General features: G+C 32.1%; 1 protein-coding gene across 4 annotated transcripts in view; it reads left to right on the top strand.

Annotated features, from left to right (window-relative positions):
- The window catches only part of CSMD3 (CUB and Sushi multiple domains 3), a 1,160,406-nt gene that overhangs the window by 431,073 nt on the left and 704,855 nt on the right, over positions 1–24,478 (top strand). The window contains exon 7 of one of the 4 annotated variants that reach the window (XM_027574666.2): positions 13,419–13,727. The exons of the other annotated variants lie outside the window; for them this stretch is intronic. Within the exon in view, the coding sequence (XP_027430467.2) occupies positions 13,419–13,727 (309 nt within the window). The remainder of the gene's footprint in view (positions 1–13,418; positions 13,728–24,478) is intronic. 4 annotated transcript variants of the gene reach the window in all.

Genomic DNA, 24,478 nt, shown 5'->3' with positions numbered 1-24,478 from the left:
CAATACAAGCCAAGGAATCTGACTGAATAAAAGGCCAGATCAATCAGGTATTTTATTTTTATGTTTCACTTTTTCATTTTTTAAGGTTTTTAGCTCAAATGTCACTTTGTGTTTCACCACCAGCTATTATATTAATCGGTACCTCTGGATCATTCAGTGCCTGGCATGGAATAGGTACTCAATAAATTCTTGTTGAATAAATACATGAGTTGAATATATGAATAAATGCCCTTATCAAGGTGTTTACCCTTGACTATATGAATTATAATCTACCACCTATGATTGTTACAAAGATTAAATGTAAAATGTTTATCATGGAACTTACTAGAAGTAAATGATTGGTAATTGTTAGAGGCTATGATTAATAGGACTTTGAATCAGCACGGAATAGTTGCTGAAAACTAATTGATTCCTGGGTCTTAGGGCAAGTCTTTATAGGAAAGTATCTGCTCTTCTTGAATAATATGATTTATGTGGGACTGAGAAAAAAAGAAAGTAGACCTTCCATGAAATATTCTGAAGGTTGGAGAAGTCCTTGTAGTTAAGAGTTAGACCCAGAAATTTACAGAAACTTTGTTCATGCTTAAAAAAAATGATCCAGTTTAGCAACACTGTATGAAGCTTCAGGGATGATAATGTGAGTCTTTTAGCTATTAAGCAGCAGATAATTTTTAAAGATAAGTAAAATTAGGTTACTAAGAACGGTTTTATGAGGGAAAAACTGTAATAATTAAAGGTGGAAATAGAACACAGGGGCATCATGTATCAAGCTGAAATGAAAAACAATGACAAGACAGGCTATTAGCGTGTGGTGTGCATTTTGGTTCTATTTGCAAGTGAAAGAGGTATGAAATTTATCAACAGGCTTGGGCAAGAAATGTTACTTTGTTCTTTTGAATTCAAATGCATTTGAGAGCTGCCATTGTGCCTAAAAGGAGGAAAATTCTGTTCAGGTCCTTTGGAGGGAGTGTGGAAGAAACAATGGCACCTTCTTCTTCCCTTGTGTTGCACAAGAATCGAAAGGGTCTTTGCGGTGTATGGACAATGGGGAGAAAGGCACCCAGTGGTTGTTTAAGCCCACAGTTCCCTTGAAAGCAAAGAATAACAAGCCCGAGATGAGAATCTTAGCCAAATGTAAGAGTCCAGGTTCCTGGACCCTTACACTTTCCTGCAGTGCAGCAGCAGTGGGGGCGGTGTTTATGTCATCTTTATTGACTCTCCTTGGCCCTCTAGCCTCTACCCCAGTCATTTCCCCTCTCCTGTCACTTGATGTAATCCCCTGAAGAGGCCTAAACTGTTAGGAAATGAAAGATATGGAGAGATCTTAGAGCAAATTTCCCTTTTAGCCCTACAGAACCATCCTCCCCTGAGGCAAGGGAATTGCAAGAAGGACCCAGAAACAGACATGTGTTGGAGAAGCAAGTGATGGGGAAGAAATACAATGAAAACCAAGCATAAATAAATGACTTACAAGATTCAGACACAAGGGTTTACATGCTGTATTGTATTGAGGAGGATAAATAGAGGTGTATCGATTTTGCAGAATGTAGGATTGTGGTTTCGGGACTGCACAATTTAGGTCCAAATCCCAGCTTTCCACTTACTAGCAAAGTGAGTCTTTAATATTCCCAGCTTATAGGTACTTTTGAGGATGAAATAAACTAATTATGACTGTATCTAGAACGTAATTAGTACTCAGTAAATGGTGTTGCTCTTTATAACATGTTTGTTTAAATAGTTCTGTTATCTAGTCACTTAAAGTAAACATATTGGAATGCCAAAGATGTTTGTAGTGTCTTAATCAACTCTGTTCAGAAATTTGGGGAGATACAAAGATACCATCCCACAAGTGAGAAGAGGAAGTTTCTATCACCTTTATAAAAATTAAGAATATACTTCAGAAAAATATTTGGATATTCATATTATTACCTTTGCAATTACAATATGCCAAAATCATCTGGTTAGACATAAAATTTTTAGGTATTTAAAACTATTTTAATGGGTAAGAAACCTTCCTTTGCTTTAATTAATCTTTTTCATCAGAATGTCTGCCAATTAAAATGTATGTGATCTTGATCAAATAGAACATCTTTTCTCCAGGAAGCTTTTTCAGAATTCAGAGAATATAGATATATATGTGTATAGTGTATATGTGCGTCTCTCTATAGAATTAGATATACATAATATGTATACATATATAGTTTTACAGGAATATATATATATTCTATATATATGCTCTCTACATATATATGTCTTATGTAGAGTCTCTTATAAGTCTCTCTCTACATAAGAACTTGCATTCATATATATATATATTTATATATATACATTATATATACATTCATATATGTATTCATATGTATATATGTATATGGGGCAGAGAGAGATAACTGAATTTTCTTCTTTCATTTTATATTTTCTATCATCTGAAAAAAAACAAGGATGGGAAAAGACAGGTCAAAAAGGCCTACTTGATAATTTGAGGATGATATATTTATTCAGTATTCATTGCCATTTCTAGTGCTTGGATACAATTCAAAGTCCATTAAAGTTCTTCCTGGAAATATCTTCAATTCAGGTTTCTTTGGATTGAATCAATAAGAGAACTGGCAATGTTTTGTATGAGTCATCTATAGATTTAATTCTTAATATTATTTTCTTCTTCAAGTATAGAATATACAGTTTATAATGAAGAAATAGCTAGAGTATTAGCTATTTTTAATACTAAAAAGAATATAGAATTTAAATACAAATGGAATAAAAGTTCTTAGCACACTTCATTTAACTTGCCTTCTTTTAGTTTTCATTTCATAAAAAGATGCTTGTATGAATTTTCTCTGGATGTTCTTGTGATGTCATCATGCCTACTCTCTGCATTCCATGAGTTTTCATAGGATCAATCAAAGCATATTACACTAAATGAATCAATATTTGTTAATAGTTTTTACTTGTGTAGTATGCAGAAAATTTTCAGAGTTTGTAAGACTGAATTGCTTTCAAAGTAGGGTTTCCGGATAATATCCAGGATTCTTGGTTGAATTTGAATTTTAGATAAACAGTGGATAGTTTTTATTATAAATCTGTCCCAAGTGTTGCATAGGATATACTTACAGGAAAAAAAAAATGTTTATCTGACATTCAAATTCAAGTGAGTGTCCTATGTTTTTATTTACTAAATCTAACAACCGTATTTCAAGGTACTTATATAGCCATATGGTGGAGTCAGCTAAATATTTGCCCTGCCTTTAGTCCATATAGCTCTAATACCTTGTCCACATGACAGCAATTACAATCCTTACAATCCTAAAGTGACAATCTTGTCATATCAGTCTCCTGCTTAATATTCGCATTGATGCTTTATCTTTTCAAGCGTCCTTTTCCAGTCAAAATTTTTTGGCTCTTCAAGCACTGGTCTCTGTCTACCAAATCTGCTACCACTCTCTCTTCATTCCTGCCATACCAAATAATTTGCAATTGCCTGAGCATGTCTTGCATTTTCCCCTGCCACACCTTTTTTTCTAAGCTGTTACCTCTGACTAGGATGTCTGTTGATTCCTCATGCACCAGATGAAATCTGCTCATCCTTTAGACTCAATTCCAATGTCTTTTCCACTAGAAAGTCCATCCTATTTTGGAAGGATAGCTAAGGGCTTTCCAGGTGTATTTTCATAGTTCTCTATGTATCTTTCATTGAACATATTACAATGGCTCTGATTTTTTAAATTCATGACAGTTTACTTGTAAGACAGGGATGTGGATACGTGAGAGAGAGAGAGAGAGAAAGAGAGATAAAGTGTGTGGGTGTGTGTTGGGGGATGTATTTGTGCTTGATGCACAGTAGTAATTTAATTCATGTTTGTGAAATACAAAAGAGGAAGATGGGCTGTCTCAGGTTTTAAAATCAGATATTTGAAATGCAACTGCAACATAAAAAAGGGAAAAAATCCTCTCTTTCTTCAGTGTGGAAATGATGAAGAATAGAAAGATTCATTATGTAGGGTCGCCTGGGTGGCTCAGTTAGTTAAGCGACTGCCTTCGGCTCGGGTCATGGTCCCGGGGGTTCTGGGACCAAGCCCCTGTCGGGCTCCTTCCTCCGTGGGGAGCCTGCCTCTCCCTCTCCCTCTGCCTGCCACTGCCCCCTGCCTGTGCTCTTCCTTTCTCTGTCTCTGTCAAATAAATAAATAAAATCTTTATAAAAAAATAAAATAATAAAATAAAAAATCCAGGTTTCTAAAAAAAAGATTCATTAAGTAAATAATATTTTCTTTCTCTAGAATAATTATGAGATAAAGTTTATTTTTCCAACATCTACAAAAAATGTAAAAGCACAAGTCCCTTGCTGAATCTCTTTGTTCATATTTTGTTCTAATTTTTCCCGTTTTTCCAAGTAACTTCAGCTCTAAAAAAGATGGGATTCCTTTGTATTTAAAATACGAACTTATGTGTTTCTTCCCCAGGGAAGATTTGAGTGAAGGAAGTTCTAATTAACCTTCTGATATGTATCACCCAGAGGATCAAACTTTCTACTCCGTGATTAGAACGGGTCAAAGATTGTTGGCCAGATGTCACAATGTTAGAATAGATGATTTTTGAGATCCTCCTCAGTCAGATGTCCACATTTTATCTCTCAATTTTAACACATCTGTTTCCATAAATAAACTAAAGAAACAAAACCTATTTGAAGCCAAGTATAAATGTAAATTTCAGCCATCTTTGTTATAATATTCATACCTTTATTTTATTGATGATAGTAAAAGATAGTGTTTGTATACTGTCTTGAAATAAAATGTATTCTGGGGTGAGAAAATAAAAAAAAGGAACTTGGCAGAGTAATTACATGAAGGAATATAAAAACTTACCTTTCAATATGGAAATATATATTTTAAATATCCTAACAGATAATTATACATAATACCCCAATATATAATGTGTAACATATGTGCCTTTCTGATTAATGATAGCCTTTGAAGATAAACTCTACAGGTACTTACTAATTCTGAAGGTTTATTATTTTCCTTTAGCATGCTACGTTTCTCAGCAAAGATTGGCATTTATTTTTAAGCAAATCACTTCTGCTACTAATTAATTAGCTGCTATAGAATAAAAAGTGGCTTACAGAGTGTATGATGCAGGAAAATAAAAACTTTCTTGGCTTCAGTTTCTTATTAGGCTGCTCTACTTTAACATATTTATGCAGATACTCACCAGTTGCTCAGCAACCTCTCATTGATCAACACTGTAATAGTCTTTCCTTCATTATGTCAGCCCTTTCCCACCCACACCTCCCTTACACCCCACTTGTTAGTAATGAACCCATGTCTTACAATCATATAACAATCACATGGGACCAGGTATCAATTTATGGTAAATGCCTCAACCAGGAGCATTCACTGATCTATTGCAGGCTTCATACTCCTCAAGCACGTATTTGTCCCTATTACTTATTTTGAGGAGAAGACTTTAAACTAATTCAAAATGAATAGGTAAACATTTAGTCTAGGATGTGTGTTCTCTCAACCATAAAGTTATTTGTGTGGTTTTAAGGGGAAAATCTTAAGAGGGCAATACCTAATCCCAAAGAGCATCTTTCAGTACCATTGGGTACACAGAAAAAGATGTTGGGGTAAGGTTATGTCCTTGGTTCCTTTCAAATCATATCACATACACAAAACCAGTGTTATGTAAACTTTGTATTTTAGGCTTTAGAAAAAAAGGAACACTTAAAATTAATGAAAAATGAAGAACATCCACCTTCCACAAACTAGAGTCCATTGTAGAAGAAATAGAGGGTAAACATAGATACAGTCAAATAGTCAAGGTGAGAAGGACTCAGGGACTTGATGGACAGGGTCAGAATAAAGCCTCTTATTTTTTCTTTTAACCATGATGGATAGAAAGGGTAACTTCACCAGTTCTTTTCCCTTACTTCTCTCCTTTCTCCGTCACAATGCCAAATATCACCATTATAAGATATTTTCTGAGGGGTGAAAAGGGTGCTGGAGAATGGAAGAGAAGGGAAATGCTACCCGATTTGAGAAAACACAAATGAAGGAGTGATTTATATATTCTTGGATGTTTCTTTCTCTCTTTTCCTTCTCTCCTATCATGTGCCCTATCAATTGCAGTTATATTATAATGGAGGGTTTTTATCTGGACAGGTTCAATTTCTTATATTTATATCCTTAAAAATACACTTAACACTCAATAAATAGTCATTGACATAAAGTAAAATATTTATTTCTTTTTTAGAAATAAGAGAGTAGTACGTTTAGCCCTATTCATTGTTCTCTCATACTCATTAAACATTCAAGGGGACGTGGGGTTGCATCCGTTTGAGATATGCTTTCTAATTTCAAAAAGTTACTGATACATATCAATTATCAGAGACAGCAAGACCCTGAAATTGAAGGAATTCCTGATGCAACACTTTGGAATAAAAGATACTAGTATTCATTTTTCTTAATAGCAACTTTATGTCTTCCAAGGTAACTGGCAGCTATTCACCGAGATTTGGTGTGGAAGGAAATTAAACAAGGGTGTGTTGAGTTACATTTTGTTTGTTGAATGAGAACTACTTCTATTTTAGCTGAGAGATAAGAGCTGCTGCTGCAAGAGAATCCTAAAAATGCAAGATTCTAGGAGATGGTTTTAGAAAGACGTGGAGGAGCAATCTGTCCCTTTCTCATATTCTCATGAAATGTGAAAAGGGTGACCTCAATTTTTTTTAAAGATTTATTTATTTATTTGACAGAGAGAGAGAGATACAGTGAGAGAGGGAACACAAGCAGGGGGAGTGGGAGAGGGAGAAGCAGGCTTCCCGCGGAGCAGGGAGCCCAATGCGGGGCTCGATCCCAGGACCCTGGGATCATGACCTGAGCCGAAGGCAGACGCCCAGCGACTGAGCCACCCAGGCGCCCCCAGGGTGACATCAATTTTATTTTGAAACCCAGATCTTTAAGTTTTATTGTCAGTATTGTGACCTTTATGGAAGAACATTATGCTTCATTACACTAAAGACTTCAGTTTGTATTTTGTGGATATTTATTCCTACAAGTGGTGTTTGTGTTTGTGGTTGGGCACATTAAAAAATTACCCCTAGGATCCACCAGTATAAATAGTCGAGACTTCCAAAGTGTTTGAAAAGGAATACACGATGAGAAAGCTTGATTCTGCAACTTTATTTTAATCAACTAGGTGAAAAAAGAAATGGTCCTTTAAGAGAGAGAGAATATTTTCAAGACTCTTACAACTCTCTATTTTAAAAGTTTTCCCTAGCAGGCTCTTTATTTTTAGTACTAAGAAATGAGATGTCTATTCTCTCACATTTTTATAACAAAACTGTGATGATATTTAGTATAACATTCAGACATTTACAATATATATGTTATAAATATATATTTATCATATATATATTTTTATATATGGTTTTTGTCATGGTTGCCCTATACAGTACTCTCCATATACTTTCTAAAACTTTTGATATTTTCTATATTTCATTTAGATAAAGGTATTTATGGTTGCTTGGCATGTGGATTTATCAATATTTAATTCAGAATATGGGATTTTTATCTCGCATATAAACAACTTGGCATTAGTAAATATCTTGTTGAATATTTGTTTTATAATTGTTTATTTACTCACAGTAAGTGCGAATTGAGTAGATGTATCATTACATCTTGCTATCATTAGTTTCAGCTTAGATTGCAAATATTTATTCACTCACTTTGCGTATTAAATCAGCCTGATCTCTTGTACCTGATAAACAATAACAAATCCATTTGCAAAATTTAATACTAACTTCCCTATTTAATGCTTAGAAATTTGAAAAGAAATATATGATATAAATAGAAACATAAATACATATTCAATTCAGAAAGAATTTATATTTAAGGTTTCAGAGCAAGGGGACCGATGCTTTTTTTTTTTTTTTATAGATTTTATTTATTTGACAGAGAGAGACACAGTGAGAGAGGGAACACAAGCAGGGGGAGTGGGAGAGGGAGAAGCAGGCTCTCTGCAGAGCAAGGAGCCGGATGCGGGGCTCGATCCCAGGACGCTGGGATCATGACCTGAGCCGAAGGCAGACGCTTAACGACTGAGCCACCCAGGCACCCCTATATTTAAGGTTTCAGTTCTATTTTTAAATTAGTACACACCTAATTAAATTAATCTGTGATCATAGAAAATCTGTTACTTGAATTACTGATTTCTTCTGAACCCTGTGAAGATCAATATCTTTTCACATTTTAACATTTCAGAAATCTGAATGCAGGTGGCAGGGTTTTTGCATTGTCATGTCATAGTTGAATTGGTAGAATTTTTTTTTCCTTAGAGGTGCATTTTATATATCATAATCTTATGTAGTTTCAACATAAATATAACATTTTAATCTAAAGTAAAAACTATAAGACTAATATAGACCTGTTCCTTAAAACTAAATTACAAACTATTTTTTTTTTCAGAATTGTTTCACTTAAAATTTTCCTAGTCAGAGAGACAATTTTATACTAGGTAACAGTTAATCAAAGTAGATTATTTATATTTCTTTTACACTTTAAAAGCTACTTTCTATTTCAGTTTATCCATCTCTTCTCTAAGTTGAATATTCAAAGTACAAACACATCCATTAATTTGTACTGAAATATACGAAGCTTAATCGATTTTAGCATACTGGAATTAATAATGTTTAACGTGCAAAATACCTAAGCTATGTACCCGACTACAATATGCTTCCTAAAAATTATAGCATGTAACAAAGCAGTGGCTTTGTTTTACCTCATTCCCATGTGCTGCATTTAGTTTTCAAAAGTTACCTCACTTATTGACATGTTTCTTTAAGTTTCACCCAAGTAATAATAAATAGAAGAACTACAAAATACACATTCGATTACATATGCTAAAATTTATAGAATATCTAAATAATGGCTGAAATAGAGTTGTTGCATTAGTTGTATTTAGATTTTATTTTGATGTTATTTTGTATATTTTTCCTTTTGCATGTTTTCATGTTAAATGTTTATTGTATTTTTCTTCATTATATATCGTAATGCCACAAAATTATTCATAGAATTATTTTGTTAAATTTTCATTCAAATGTTTCACTTGATTACTAAAATTAATGGAACAGAATATATTTTGTATATAAAATAACATGCCAAACATAAATATCTAAAAGCCACTTCTTTGAATATGTAATTATCTTTAACATGTACTTATGTAGCTGTGTATGTATTGGGCCAACCACTCATATCTCTAGCAACATATTCTGTTCTTCAGTTCTGTGATGAGTTAAACAATAATTACAAAGCAGAGTGGCACAAAATTGTTTCAAAAATCTGTAAGGCTAAAAATTTGATCATAGATTAAAATTCAATTATGAAATGAGTTTTCATTTGTTACACTTTCTAAATGACACATTTATAGATGGCTTTATATAAATTATGCTTAGTCTCTTGAAGATATATTGTTGAAATAAGAAAGCCTCCAAAAACATAATTTTCATTATAACACATAATATAGTCCAAATTTAATATTGTCAGGATTACTGTTAAATTTGCCAATTTATATGTGTAACATATGTCATTTTCCATTATCATAGTTCCAAAGATGACATATAGTTATGATTTATAGAAGCATGCTTATATATGTAAACCATTTCATTTTATTTTTGTTATATTGAGAAATGTTTTATTAAGGAATATTAATAAAATATACGTTAGACCTGTGTTTATATTGTAAACATCTAATATTTAAATATATCACAAGCAATTATTTGCAGGATAATCTAATTGTGGAAAACACATCTTGTATACATAATTTGATTTCAAACAAAGAATGGATTTTCTGAATGTATATTTTATTCTTTAATTTGGGTTGTATGTTGTGTAACATATACATTTAATACTGTGCTATTAAAGATAATGTTTACTTAATTGTGTAGCATACTTAAATTTTTGAAAGAAAACAAAATATATTTTAATATTGGATTAGCTATATAATATATTTAATAATGAATTGTTGCTATACATAATCCTAAGGCTTTTTCCAACATTGGCAATTACCTCATAAAACAGTTATGTATGCAAAAATGTTGAGTGTTTTTAAACTGTTAAATGGTAAATGGTGCATTTTGACAATTTAAAAATCTGTGTTTCACACACTGCCAATTTAAAGTGGTACCAAAACCAGTATTCTAAATTGGTCTACATTTTAGATAAAATGGTTATATAATATATGATATAACTGGTGATGGATGATTTTTTGCCTTATAAAGGAAATCAATGTTACTTTTTATAGAAATTATTCTATTTTATATATCAAACATTTAACTACATTTAGATGCACTTCTGTCTCCTACTATTATAAGATATGATTACTTTTCACTCTACAGAAATTTGAACATTCTAAGGAAACCCATTTCACACGAACATTGTATACTCTTAAGGGTTGGGAATTAGGACACAAATCTTCAAGTAACTCTCACTTATGCAAATAAATCTTCAGAATCCACACTTTTTCAAAATGATGTCTTTGAAAGTTAAAAACAAAATTGTCAGTTTTCCTCTCTTTGGAATTTCTCTTCATTATATGTTTGAGATATGACTTTGCCATGGTAAAAAATATGATCATATTTTATTTGTGAAATTTATTCTCTTTATTATTATTGTTAATATTATTTTAACATTATTATTAACTTTACTCGTTTATTCTTTCTTTTGATGAATATTTCTTGAGCATCTACTGTGTACCAGATACCATTCTAGATGCTAAGTATTCAGCAGTGAATAGAAAAAATAACAAAAATCTCAGGCTTCAGGGAGCTTGCATTCTAGTATGGGGAAGAAAGGATACGAACACAAAATATACATAAAATATCAGAACTAGTTAGCAAAATATCTGGTTGAAATATATATCTGGTTGGACTATGGTTGTTAGATAAATTGGTTTTTCAATCCTTTATTCCAACACTGCACCCTGTTCTGCATTCAGGCTAAGAGGATAGTACTGAACCACCACCACCATTAGCCAGAAGTGGAGTTCTATTACTGAAGATTTTAGGTCTGGAATTGCTAGCAAATCCTGGATCTAAAGGCTAAGAAAGATCAGTTTTAACTCTCAAATTTGGTCAAGACCTGTATTTATCTTGTTGTCTTCAATAAAGCGTGTGTTTGGAATTGGACTATAAGTCTTAGATTAGTTACAGAAGAAACTTAGACACATTCCCAATAATTATTCCAGAATTATTGACCCAAACACAAGAGATTATTTGTGATTAACTATAATGACTTCAGTGATGGAATATAATAAATAGCTATCCAGTGGAGTAAGGTTAGAACATTGAGATTTGAGATAGAGTACAAATTCTTTTTCATACTTTTAGATTGTATTTTGCAACATATGTTTATAGTTAAGTGGTTTCCTCTTTTAAACTAAAATTTAAATCCTGGAAATTATGACACAGTTATGCAAAGTTTTAAAGTATTAGTTTTTCATCCTCCCTGATTTTATACTTCCTTTCTAAAGTGGAAGATTCAGTTAAATTCCCCAGGTGATAATATGGATCAAGTGATTGTTTTTATAGTAAAAAGCACATGGGCATTTCAAATGTCTGATTTACCATGAGGTTAATTACTAAATGTTAGTATTATAAGCATGGTTATTGCTTAATCATGTGATTAAAGAAAAATCTTACTAAATATTAGCTTAGTAAATGTTACTGGCCAATTTGCATAACCAACATGGATTTAGGACATCGTAATCTTCACAAAGTGCCTTGGATAAATATTCAATAGCAACTTCTTCCTGACTGATGCTTCAGAGTATATTAAAGGTCTCTAAAATAATCTCATAATTGTCATACCTCATTTACCTTTGGCTCCCCTCAAAATACAATAATTTAATTCTTTTGAATTTTTCAATCAAATTAACCAAGGTAAAACAATTTAGGCTGGCAAAATTAGTAGCAGTCATGTGTCCCTTTGTTTGCTTATGAATGAGAGGACCCCATGTTTGACTTCCTTTTTGGCTTTAAAGCAGAAATCAGAATTACCGGCCCTACTAGCCACCTGCCTGCAACACAAGAGGAAAAAAAAAAAGAAAGCAGAGCATGCCCAAACCACATTAAGTGGTTAAACTATTTTCCTCCTGCAGAATGGTTAAAATATTCCTATGTATTTTTGTTTATAATATCTAATTATACTTTGTGGATAGGAGCTCAAGATGCAGTTTATTGAGAAGGCAAGTATATGAAAACAAACCACTCATTGGCCTTAAAAAATACTCAGAAGTTTTCTAACCAGGACCTGATGATTATTCCTAATTAGTAGCTGTACTTCCAAAATTCGGTATTTTTTTCTTGTTAAGCATTTTAGATGTCAAGATCCTTTTGAGTATATCTTCATTCCATTTCATACTTCTATTATAAGGTTATTTTTTTCATTTTGTAAGAATTATGTACTACCACGAACAATCTTTTAAGAAGGTTTAAGTGAAAAGAAAAAGAAAACCCTAATTTGGCACCTTTAAAATCTATTTTTAAAATACTGTGAAACCTTAATAAGGTTAAGAATGTAGAGAAATATATGCCATGAAATGCTTATGAGATATTTGGATATTCTCAACCATTTATTAAAGCTAGTTTTGCATGAATAAAAGTTCCAAGCTATTAGTTAATTTTCAATCATTTCTAAATATAATGATTGTTTACTTTTAATTAGTTGAAAATTGGTTAATCTCAACTTTTACTTTAAAATAGTGAAAAATATTACCCAACTTCCAAAAACAACCCACTAAAGTCTAAAGCATGTAAAGCTCATGACATTGAATATTTTATCATGTGGCTGTTTTCTGGCAAGCAAGTTTAAGATAGATATTTACATAGAATAGTTATTTCAGAGTTTTATTTTTTAATCATTTTGTTTTAATTTTGGCATTGATTTTAAATTCTCCTTCACTTGCTTATCTTAAAATAGAGATGTTTGATATTTTTCCCAGAAATTATGAAGAGATATGGCACAGACTATTCAAAGCATACTTTTGAGAGAAGTGTGGTTACACAGTTACCCATTCTGTCAAAATTTGTCACTTGCCAGGCATTCGTTGCTAATATTCATCTGTAGATAAATAACAAAGAAGATTGATTCAGGGACCACATAAAGGGTTTACAATTTTGCCTTTTCCCCCCTAATGTGTTACAGTTAAAAATGTGGTATATTTGTGTGTGATATCTAATTCATAGGTTGATTGATACAAAGCAATCATCCAATCTGGTTACTTCACATTCTAGTGGCCTGTTTGTGTTTTGCCTCTTCATGTTGATTATCCTTAAGGTAATAGAAGGGAATATAATTTATTAAACTTATCAGAAAAAATAAAATGTAAAAGAAAAAGTTAGCATCTAGTGCTACTGTGTCCTACAGGTTCTTCTACATTGGCCCACACTACCTCCACTGGTGAGTTAGAGGAGCATAACAGGACTACCACTGGTGCTTTTGCTGTTGCTAGCACATCTGCAGATGTTACTGTATCCAGTGTTACAGCTGTCACCAGCCATAGACTTTCCGAGGAACAGCGAGTGCAAGTTACGAATCTCAGAAATTCAGGTCTGGACCCCAACACGTCCAAGGACGGGCTCTCTCCTCATCAAGCAGATACACAAACAAGGAGAAGACCAAGAAATGCTGAACAGATAGAAAGAACTAAAGAGCTTGCAGTTGTTACTCATAGAGGTATTGGATGTTATTTTACTTGTGCCCATTTAGTTATAGCCAAAGCTATATTTTGGTAATTATTCTAATTAGAGAATGAGCTGAAAGAGAACCAAGATGTAGAAAGCAAAAGAAAAAGTTTAAAGTAGCTGAAAAATATAGATAGTAATAGCCAAAACGTGAATAATTTGAAAGCACAAAAATTAAAAAAAAAGTGAAATGCAAATATTGGGTGGGGTGGGGGTAAAGTAGAAAGAAAAGAAAGCATAAAAGGAATAATAAAAACAAGTACTAAATATCTATTGCATATTACATGCCAGTTATGATGAGATAAATTGAAAATAAAATAGCCAGTTTCTATTAATAAGTGTGACATATTTACACATTGATGATTTATCCTATGTAGTAATTTACAGTATTTGCATGAAATTTTTATGTTACACAGATGCTCTTTAAGAAAATAGATAATTCGTGCAAAATGGAAACATTCTATCTGGTGATTATTTTATAAAGCTTGCTCTTCTATATCTAAATTACCTATTGTCTGAGCTATATCATTGTACTGAGATTTCTTATTTTGAAAAGATAACAGCTATACACTGAGATTATGGATCCAAATTTAAATATCCATTAACTTTCTAATTTTTATAGAGAAAAGGCCAAATCATATGTTGGTAATTTTCTAGTTAATTAACATAAGCCTACCTTTTATGAAATTAGGAAGTATAGCAAGAGTATTTTTCTGTTTCTTGGTAGCAAGTTTCATTGAGCAGTTGATGAAAAAAAATCAGTGTAGTGTCAAAAATAAAAGGACTTTATATCGATATATGCTTTGGTGGAAATATTAATTGAACATATTTCAAGTCAAAATACCTACTCCAACTCTATTTCCAACTCATCATCATATATTCTCCAAACCGGTTATGGTTTATGTAGAATGGTTGGGCATGGTTTATACAGAGCATGATGTAAGTAATGGAAAGCATTCTGTACTTAGTGTACACGAAGGAGAAAAATCAAGATATCTTTCCATAAGTTGGTAAAATATCTCAGAAGCTCATTTCCATCAAAATCCATACTGAAGGTACTTTAGTTTTCTTTAATAAGCATCCTAAAATGAATTCTTAACATGTAGTAGTCTCCTTTAAAGAATTAAATCAACATCACCTTGTTTCTCTATTTGTCTTCTTACCATATTCCCACTGCTAAGAATATAGGAGTCATGATAAAATTGATGATTTGCTTAATCAAGTAGAAACTTTTTCTTAGTACCAGGAAATTTAAAAAGTGTAAATATTATTAGAACATTAAGGAAAAACCCTCTTCTCTTCAGTTTTTTCACTCTCTTTGGAAAATTGCATGAGCTAACATTGACAAACTCCTCTGCAACACATTGAATAAAAGGTAATTCTCAAACATACATTTATTATATAAATCAAGTAATAATACAAATACTGCTTTAGTCAAAGTTTGCTAACAAGTGATATGAGAAACTCTGTGGTTACAAATTAATATTTTATAAAACTAGGAAAAATAATTCATTTTGGAAAAAGAATAAGTAGTAGTCAGTTACTCAATAAAATGATTTGAAAATTACTCAATCTAATATTTTGAACCACATTCATAAGCATATTAAGCATATTACTTCCTTGATAAATTCTAAATCAGTGCTCAAATTTTCTCAACTGTCATAATCTCCTAACTCTATTTTAGAGCTAATACATGTTTCATCCTTTCCCATATTCTTTCTAAAATAGTGTTTCTGAATAAAATAACCATTTGGTAGTGCCATCTACTTTTGAAATAAATATTTCTCATTTATGTTTAAGTTATACGTATGGAAAACAATCTAAATGGTACATTATTTTTTCAGTGACTGAAATTATTATACTTTTATCAAATCTCTATATTAGAATTGGTTCTTCTGACTCTTCTTCAGTAATCAACTGTTTCAGTGATTTCAGATAGCTAGTTATTACATTTGAAACACAAACTTTTAACATTTTGGATAAAAAATATTAGAAATAAAAGAGACCTATTATCCTACATCTATTATTGTTTTTGAAAACACTCAATATTTAGCTATATTTTCAGACATAAAAAAGACTTTGAAAACTTGACTTTTAGCAGGGCCAAATTTCCAAATTGGAATTGGCTGACATCAAAGTAGTATTCTTTATAAAAATAATTCCAACTTACCAGACATGCCTGGAATGCCTACTGAGTACCAGGATGTATTCATAGAAAATAAAGATAATAGATGACCCCCTCCTTCAAGAGACTGAGACAGAGTGGAGGAAATAGAGAAATCAATCTGGTGGTAGCCCTTATCCATTTATAAAATTAAAGGATATTTATAGTAAAAACCAAGAATGTTATAAAGTTGATAAATTTCATATGAATAAATATTAGTGTTATGCAATGGATATTATTTTGCTGAAAGTCATTACCATTTAAAGCATATATGTAATAGAGTTTGTGATTGCATAGGTTCCTTTGAGGTGTTCAAGTCCATACTATTTTATACTGTATGATATTTTAGTTTATTTTTCATAATTTTTCTTTAGTCACACTAATTTCATTTTCATTTTGTGATATCTTTTGATCATTACTAGTTCCCAATTTATTTTCAATAAATTGAGGCAATTAAGTACTTAGAGTTGACATCAATATTGCTATAAACACAAAGAAGACACAGACACTAAAACTGCACATAGTATTTGGTACTTGGTACTTGTGTGCTGTGGACTCAAAATCTATGTATTAACTTACTATAAATCAGCATAGCTAATTAATTTATTGTCAATAACAGCCATGCCATTAATGAATAATTAGAAAAAACTTGGAATGTTTATCAAAGATATTTTCAATTCTCTATAGAATACTATTCCAATTAATGTTCCTATTATACTGTAGTTAAAACATCAGTTAATTTGGGATGCCCGGGTGGCTCCTTCGGTTGAGTATATGTCTTTGGCTCAGGTCATGATCCCAGGGTCCTAGGAAGGAGTCCCACATTGGACTCCTTGCTCAGCGAGAAGCCTGCTTCTCCCTCTGCCTGCCACTAGCCCCTGCTTGTGCTCTCGCTCTCACAAATAAATAAATAAAATAAAATAAAATAAAATCAGTTAATTCACTTTCAGTTATCTTCTTAAAATATTTTTTCACTTTCTACTTTTACTCACTAAAAGAAAACCATTTCCAATTTTCTTCATTTAAAAATAGTCTCTTGACATTGAAATAAAAAGTAAAAAGAAAGAAGAATACTAATAAACAATGTTGGTTTAGATATTCTTTAAACTGTGTATTAACACCACACCACAGTTTCCTGTGGCCTTAGCATCTAGTCGTCCTCAGAAGGACAATTCAGTTTTTATTGACTGGATTGTAGTCCACTTTTGCCACCTAATATGTGTGAGACCTTGTGCAGTTTACATGAACTATCAGAGCTCTATTTCCATATCTGTAAAATAGTATCATTGTATTACATTAGAGTTTCTGTGAAGATTAAACATGGTATTGGGTGGAAGTGCTAAAAATTCTTAGGTATTTTCTCCCAGTGGAAAGATAAAACCAAATTGCCCACCATTGCTAGTTAGTTCTGAGGTTGGAGAACTAGGCTGAGTCTATATTTGCCCCTTGTTAGCTATCTGGTCTTGAGCAATAACCTCAACTCTCAAATCTCAACCTCTTAGTAATGGAAAAACCTGCCTCAAATTTAGCTGTGTGGAAAAATATAGCACAGTTGTTGACTTGTGTTCAACAAATACTAATTATTGTTACTTGTATTATTATTCACCAAAGAGTTTTAACTCTTACTGTGTGCATGACATTGTACTGGATAGAACAGGTATAAAAATGAAGAATGCAGGCTATGCCATCAGGTAGTCTGTATAACTTAAAAAAAAAAAAAAAAAGTAATTACAAATTGACTGTGAGAAACACTACCAGAACAGTATTTTTGAAATTCTATTGAAGTAAGGAGAGCAACTACCACTGAATGTAAAAAGTCAAGGAAGCCTGCACAGAGGATATTAGAACTAGTTCTTGGAATAGGAATAAAGTTTCAAACTAGTAAATTGTGTTTATCATAAGATGCATTGAAAATGCTTTAAACAGATACTTGTGCCGAATAAAAATATGAGGAGTCTATACAAAAGTAAATACAGGAAGTGTTCAACTATGCTTAATAGAAGTTTACATTCATATAAATAATCTAAAAACAATTGATATTTTTAGTTTACAAAATACCCAGATGTCTAAAATTAGTTAATGTAATAATATCTAGTAATATTTTAAATTTTACCAGAATACTTTCTACCTTAACTATAAGCTCTTTTGAAATTATTTAGGGGCGCCTGGGTGGCTCAGTCGGTTAAGTGACTGCCTTCAGCTCAGGTCATGATCCTGGAGTCCCGGGATTGAGTCCCGCATGGGGCTCCCCACTCAGCGAGGAGCCTACTTCTCCCTCTAACCCTCCCCCCTCTCATGTACTCTCTCTCTCTCTCTCTCATTCTCGCTCTCTCAAATAAATAAATAAATCTTTAAAAAAAGGAATTATTAATATTTACTTAAACTATCTTTTCCAATAATCCCTAACCCTACAGTTCAGTATAGTTCAGCCCTAAGAGATTTCAGCTGAAAGTTGACCTAAGATAACAGGACCTATGTAATAATATAATTAAAACATTACAAGTAGAGGGGCGCCTGAGTGGCTCAGTCATTAAGTGTCTGCCTTTGGCTCAGGTCGTGATCCTGGGGTCTTGGGATGGAACCCCGCATCAGGCTCCCTGCTCAGCGGGAAGCCTGCTTTTCCCTCTCACAGTCCCCTTGCTTGTGTTCCCTCTGAAGCTGTGTCTCTCTCTGTCAAATGAATAAATAAAATATTTAAAAAAATAAAAAAATAAAAAAATAAAACATTACAAGTAGTGTCCTGTACTTCTAGAATTATATATTTGAGAATTATCTAGGATATTTTAGATTCATCTAATACAACATCGTTATTTTGTAAAGAAAATTGTGGTCTGGCAGAGGATGTATGAAGAGCTACTTCCTATTGCTAGACTAGTATTCATTCTTTCTTTGATTTATTCAGGATTTATAAAGGTCTAATATATGCAGAGCCTTGCATTAGATGATATTAACATTAAAGTAATATAGATAATAAGCACAATTGGTGTTTCTTAAGAAGTTTATGGTCATGTCATTTAAAAAATAATCATTAAGATGTGTTTTCTCCATAATTTAACATTGTTTTTCTTTTATATTGTAGAATATTTCTTTTTTTTTCAATATGTAGACAAGTTCTGTCAGCCGTTAATGAGCAGCATTGGTAGTTGCTGTTTTCGAGTATAAAATGTGGATATATTCTTCTGAAGAGTTAGTATATATCAATATATAATTATAAACTCTCTTTTATTGTTCTTCCTAGTGGAATATTAACTTAGATGATTATAACATGTTATGGAGTCAAATGTGTTATGAGCATTTTATAGCCATTGCTGCTGTTTATTTTGACATAGTGTCGATTTGTCCATAGTATGTTTAATGGTATGTTTAATCATATCAGTAGGATCAAGCAGAGCTTTAGTCTGATTTACAAAGTAATATGAAATTATGTTTAACTAAAATTGAATATGATGTAGACTCCCCCCTCTTTATAACAGCAGCCTAGAAGAAAACCTATTTTAATCATCAGTTTTTGACTAGAACTCTTTATTATTTTCACCTTTAAGATAAGAATGGTTAATTCAGCATAAAACTTCATTTTAGGTCAGCAGTTTTTATTTAAACAAAAGCAGTATTTTTTTCATTTTTATCATAAGCAATATTTTTTTCAAGTTAGCTCATCTTAACATTTACATTGCTTAACAGAAAAGGGAAAACAGACTATCAAACAAACTGAAATTTCTAGTTTAATTCGGATGTCAAATTCTGTGATATTTGAACTTTGTTCAAGAAAAACCCAAAATGTAATATGACAAAAACTTTATTGTATTGAAATGATAGTTTTTGTGTGCCTACTCTATGCCTTCTACTAACAGGCTTTCTGGCCACATGTAAAATTTTAAATATTTTCAACAGCTTGTAAGCAACTAATACTGTTTTCAAAAATTCTATTAATAGTTTTAGAGAGTATACACTTGTAAATCTAAAACATGTTCTTTTTGTTTTTTTTTAATCTTCATAAGCATTAGCACAATAAAGAAGTTAATTTATGGATGGTTACTTAGATCTTTATGGATATTGATATATGTCCATCAAACATTAGGGTTTTATTGAACATATTATCTCTTTGCTAAGCATGTGATGAATACAAAAGAAGTAGAATATGGTCTTAATTTTTAAAGGAAAAATTGTAGGGATAAAACTGCAGAGAAAAACTGTCACATCTAAGAGAAGGAATTGCGACAGAATGAATATGATATATGAGTGGGGATGGGTTATAGCTCTCTTCAAATATGTGATGCCTTGTTATATGTAAAAGTTCAAACTTGTTTGGCTATAGGTTGTAGAATTTGGTGTATGGAACACAGGGAGATAAAAAAAATTATAAAGAAGACTTCTAACATTGAGTTTTGTTCAAATATAGATTTTGTGTTTCAGGAAGCAGTAAATTCCCAAATCCCTAATAAGATATTCAAGCACAGCTTGATGGACAAATTAGTTATTTAGAAAGCATTTAAGCATCAAAGAGTATATCAGTAATACGATTGTTACTACCCCGTCTAATCCTACGTGTCTATAAATCTGTCCAGATATATATTAATTAAATGTATTTGTCATCATCTTCTATTTCCTCTTGATGTTTGAGTTGATGTGGACTTATTGTTATGGTTATCAAATTGTACAGCCGATGTTAAAACAACCATAAATGTGGCCAGCACTAATATCAAGGAAGTTGCAGATTGGCTCTCTCCTTATTTCAATAGATGAGAACTCGGCCACATAAACATTTCTCCCAGACCCCAATGCCTACCTATATGCCTTAAATTCTAAAAACTCTCCATTTGAGGATCTAATTCTGTCTTTTTAAGTTTAAGATGACAGAGTTACTTTCTTTAGGATCTCCTTTTCTTTTTTGCTTTTCTTTCCTCTTCTTTTCTTCTTTCCTTCCTTTTAGTATTTCCTTTCTGATTTTCTCGCCCTTCATCTCTTTCTTTCAATCCATTTCTTTTCTCACTTCTTTTCTTTAGCAATCTTCCTTCCTTTCTGCCTCCCTCTTTCCCTCCCTCCCTTCCTTTCCTTTCTCTTCCTTCCTTCTTCAACAAATGTTTACTCAGTTACTTACACACCAGACTTTCTTCCAGTTCTTGAGTAAATATCATTGAACAAAAATGAGTAGACCCTGCTTCACTGAGTTTATATTCAAGTGAGGAGAAAAAGACAACATGCAAATAAACAAAAAACTACCCGATGGTCACAAGGATGGTGACGAAAATTAAAACAGGCTATGTGATACATGGGTGACTACCTTAGTTTGGAGAGCAGGAAAGGCCTCTTTGAGGAGGTGAAAGTTAATGTGAGACCTGAACATCATGGAAGAAGACATCCATGCTAAGATCACAGGAGAAAGCATATCAGGTAGAGAAAACAAATAGCTAGAAAGAGTTTTGAGTTTTGCTTGAGAAAAAGGCAGCCGAGTGTGCTGCAGTTCAGTGGCCAAGGAGGAGAGGGCTAGAGATGAGGTGGGAAACTGGTGGAAACCACATATCAGTAGGCTTTGAGGCCGAGGTAAAGAGTTTTATTTTAATCTAAAAGAGATGGGAGCCATTGGTGGTCTTTAGCAGGGCAGTGGTATTATCTAATGTAAGTTTAAGATCTTATTTCAACAAGAAATTAAAGAAAAAATTTAAATAGGAGCAGGCAGACAAATTAGTAATGTATACAGAGGTGCAAATAATAGTTGATAGAGACTGGGAGTCTAAGTCTTAGACTATGCTTCTCAAACTTCAATGTGAATACAAATCACCTGGCAGTCTTGTTCAAATGCAGATTGTGATTTGGTGGAATTGGGTGGGATCTGAGGTTCTGCACTTCTAACAAGACTACAGGTTATGTTGATACACTGAATAGCAAGAATTTACATGAGGATAATTATCATGGAGAGAGAGTAATACTTGTCAAATACTACCTGCTCTCTGTCTACTCTCCAAGAGATCTTGTTCTCCACTTGAAATATTCCCAATTCTGATAAACTCTCTCAGAGGATATAGTAAAATTATATTTTAATTCTGTAAGGATTACTCTAGTGGTGGGAAATTCATGAGGCCGGGGGGATATTTTAGGGCAGATGGATTTCCTGGGTCAACTTTAATGACAATAATTCTGTCAACTCTTAAGAATGACTGAGCTGATAATATTAGTTATGATTTCACTGGAAAGATCAATGAATGTATGGATAAAGGATGAAAGCATTTCCATGTCAAATTTTAACTCATCTATTACTTTTAATTTTTATGCTAAATTCTATAACTTGAAAGGATTTTTTAAAAATATATTATCAAATAAAGAAAACACACAAAGATTAGTTTCCCTTTACTTAGCATGTTTCAAAATCTCTGGAAGGTTAATTGATGGATGGAAGCAAACCAGTGAAAAGAAGGATACAAAATTTGATTATCAAATCAAAAATTTTCATGATTGAATAAGCATTATCTTCTATTTTATATAAATGGCAAAGTTGCATTTGCCTGCTTGAATTCCCAGGTCTTTCTTTATGAGACTAAGTGATGTGTTGATTTTCATGCATGTTTAGCATAAATAATAACAGAATAGAGAATTAATAATTTTTTAAAAATTATCTGGTTGCATATGATTCTTGTAAGACACCTTCATTTATTATATTATTGATTTTTTATGGAAGAACTTTGATATTGGTCAAATAGATACATATTTAACAGGGATTTATTAACATTTAGGTGAGTGTATTACATATAAATATTGACTATTGCATGCTTTATCAATATCTTGTCTTTTTTTTGTTTTTTTCCATCGTTCTCTTGACTTTTTTCTAATTATATTATTTTGTAGACCTGTGTTCAGTGTTGATATTTGTAGCAATTTAAAAATCCATGTCTAGAAATGTACTGATTTATTATTTAAATACATAATTATTTATTATCATCCTCATTTTCTATTCCATTACCACATTTCATCACATTTGTAAAATTGTCAAAACTGTGTTATTCATACCAGTAAATATATTTTTATATTTTGTTGAGTAAATTGCTCTTAAGGGAGAAAGAAGAGAAAAAATAAAATGTTAGAATTTACTTGATAGTAATAGGTTTGTATATTTTAGAAAGGTATTAGATAAAAATATCCTGAATGCCTGAGGACCGTTATGACAATATTAAGCAATGAAAACATTTTTTTCACAACTGATAAATTTGCAAGTAACTATTTTAACATTTTTATCCAATGCTACCCTTCAAGCCATGCTTTTGAGTTATTTTTTTGCAAAGGGATTTTAAGAACTACTGATGACCCCGTGTTTCTGTTTTCCTTTGAGTATATTTTAGAAGGCATATATCTTTTCACGTTAATTGGACCTATCATCTCAAAACAGTGGTCTTCATAAATGCTATTTTTTTTTTAAATTTTCAACCCCATCGTTATGCTTGTCAGTAATTGCTAACCATATATCTTGGTAGCTTATTCCTTATATTAGCATAATATGTCTCATTTTTATAGAATGGGCAAACAAAGGAAGAAAACATATACTGCATTGATTAAAAAGGAAAGCTTCAAAATTGGAGATGAAAATGGTTTTGTGTGTCACTGATTTCCCCTGATGGTTACCAGAGCTCATTATTTTACCTGTGAATAATGGTCACAGTAAATGTGATGCTTGGGACTTTTAAATCTTTTCCCTTGTTAAAATATTTTGAAGGGGCTAGACTTTCTGTGCTCCAAGTTGGTGCCAAAGTGGACTCTTCTGCTTTTTGGAGTATGAAGGAATGGTCCTAAGTTAGAGACAATTTTATCTTGTTCAGAATTATTTCAGGGCATTTTCACCCACTTTTGCAACAAGCTGCTTCTCTTGCATGTAGTTTTCTAGAGCATATGGCTGCCCTGCTGTGCACAGAGTGAAATCACACAATTAAGTTTTACAGTTTTAGGAAGAGCAGAACCTTCATATATGGCATAACAGCATGGTATTGGGTTTGGGGTGCATTGCATAGAATATTTTTCTCTTCACAATTACATCATTTATATTCTAAATCACGGATTTATTGCTTTTTAGTGTTGATGGTTGATTTTCCTTTGTTTAAAATATTCTTCAAATGGCATTTCTTCCTCAATACCAAATGGGATTAAAGTGACAAATTTCTAGATTGACTTTTATCTAGATCCCAGAGAGGTTGGAAATTTTTCATTTATAAGGCTTACATTAAGGGAAAAAAAAAGTTTATCAACTCTCCTGAACTTTCCATTAGAAAGGAATACAGCCAAAGATGGTTTAACTAAAAAGATTACAGGATGATTTGAATTTCATATAGCAGTTGGCTTGTGCTACACCTTTTTTATTCATCTGTTCACGTTTTTTTAAAATAAAGTATTAAGAGACTTCCAGCCATAGGACTATACTTGGCACTATCAGTAAATAATCAATATCTTTATTCAATATTAAGTTAATGAAGCCAATTCTATTCCATATTAAAGTGAAGCATGCTTAAAGTCAGATATTGTTGACTGCTTAAATTTTATATGATAAGCTTTGATTTAAAAAATAAATGGGGATAGTATATATTAATCCCATTTATTTG

This window comes from Zalophus californianus, chromosome 4 (genome assembly GCF_009762305.2).
Source record: "Zalophus californianus isolate mZalCal1 chromosome 4, mZalCal1.pri.v2, whole genome shotgun sequence".
Lineage (NCBI taxonomy): Eukaryota > Metazoa > Chordata > Mammalia > Carnivora > Otariidae > Zalophus > Zalophus californianus.
The sequence above is the reverse complement of the archived record's forward strand: the minus strand, read 5'-3'. Positions and strand labels throughout refer to the sequence as shown.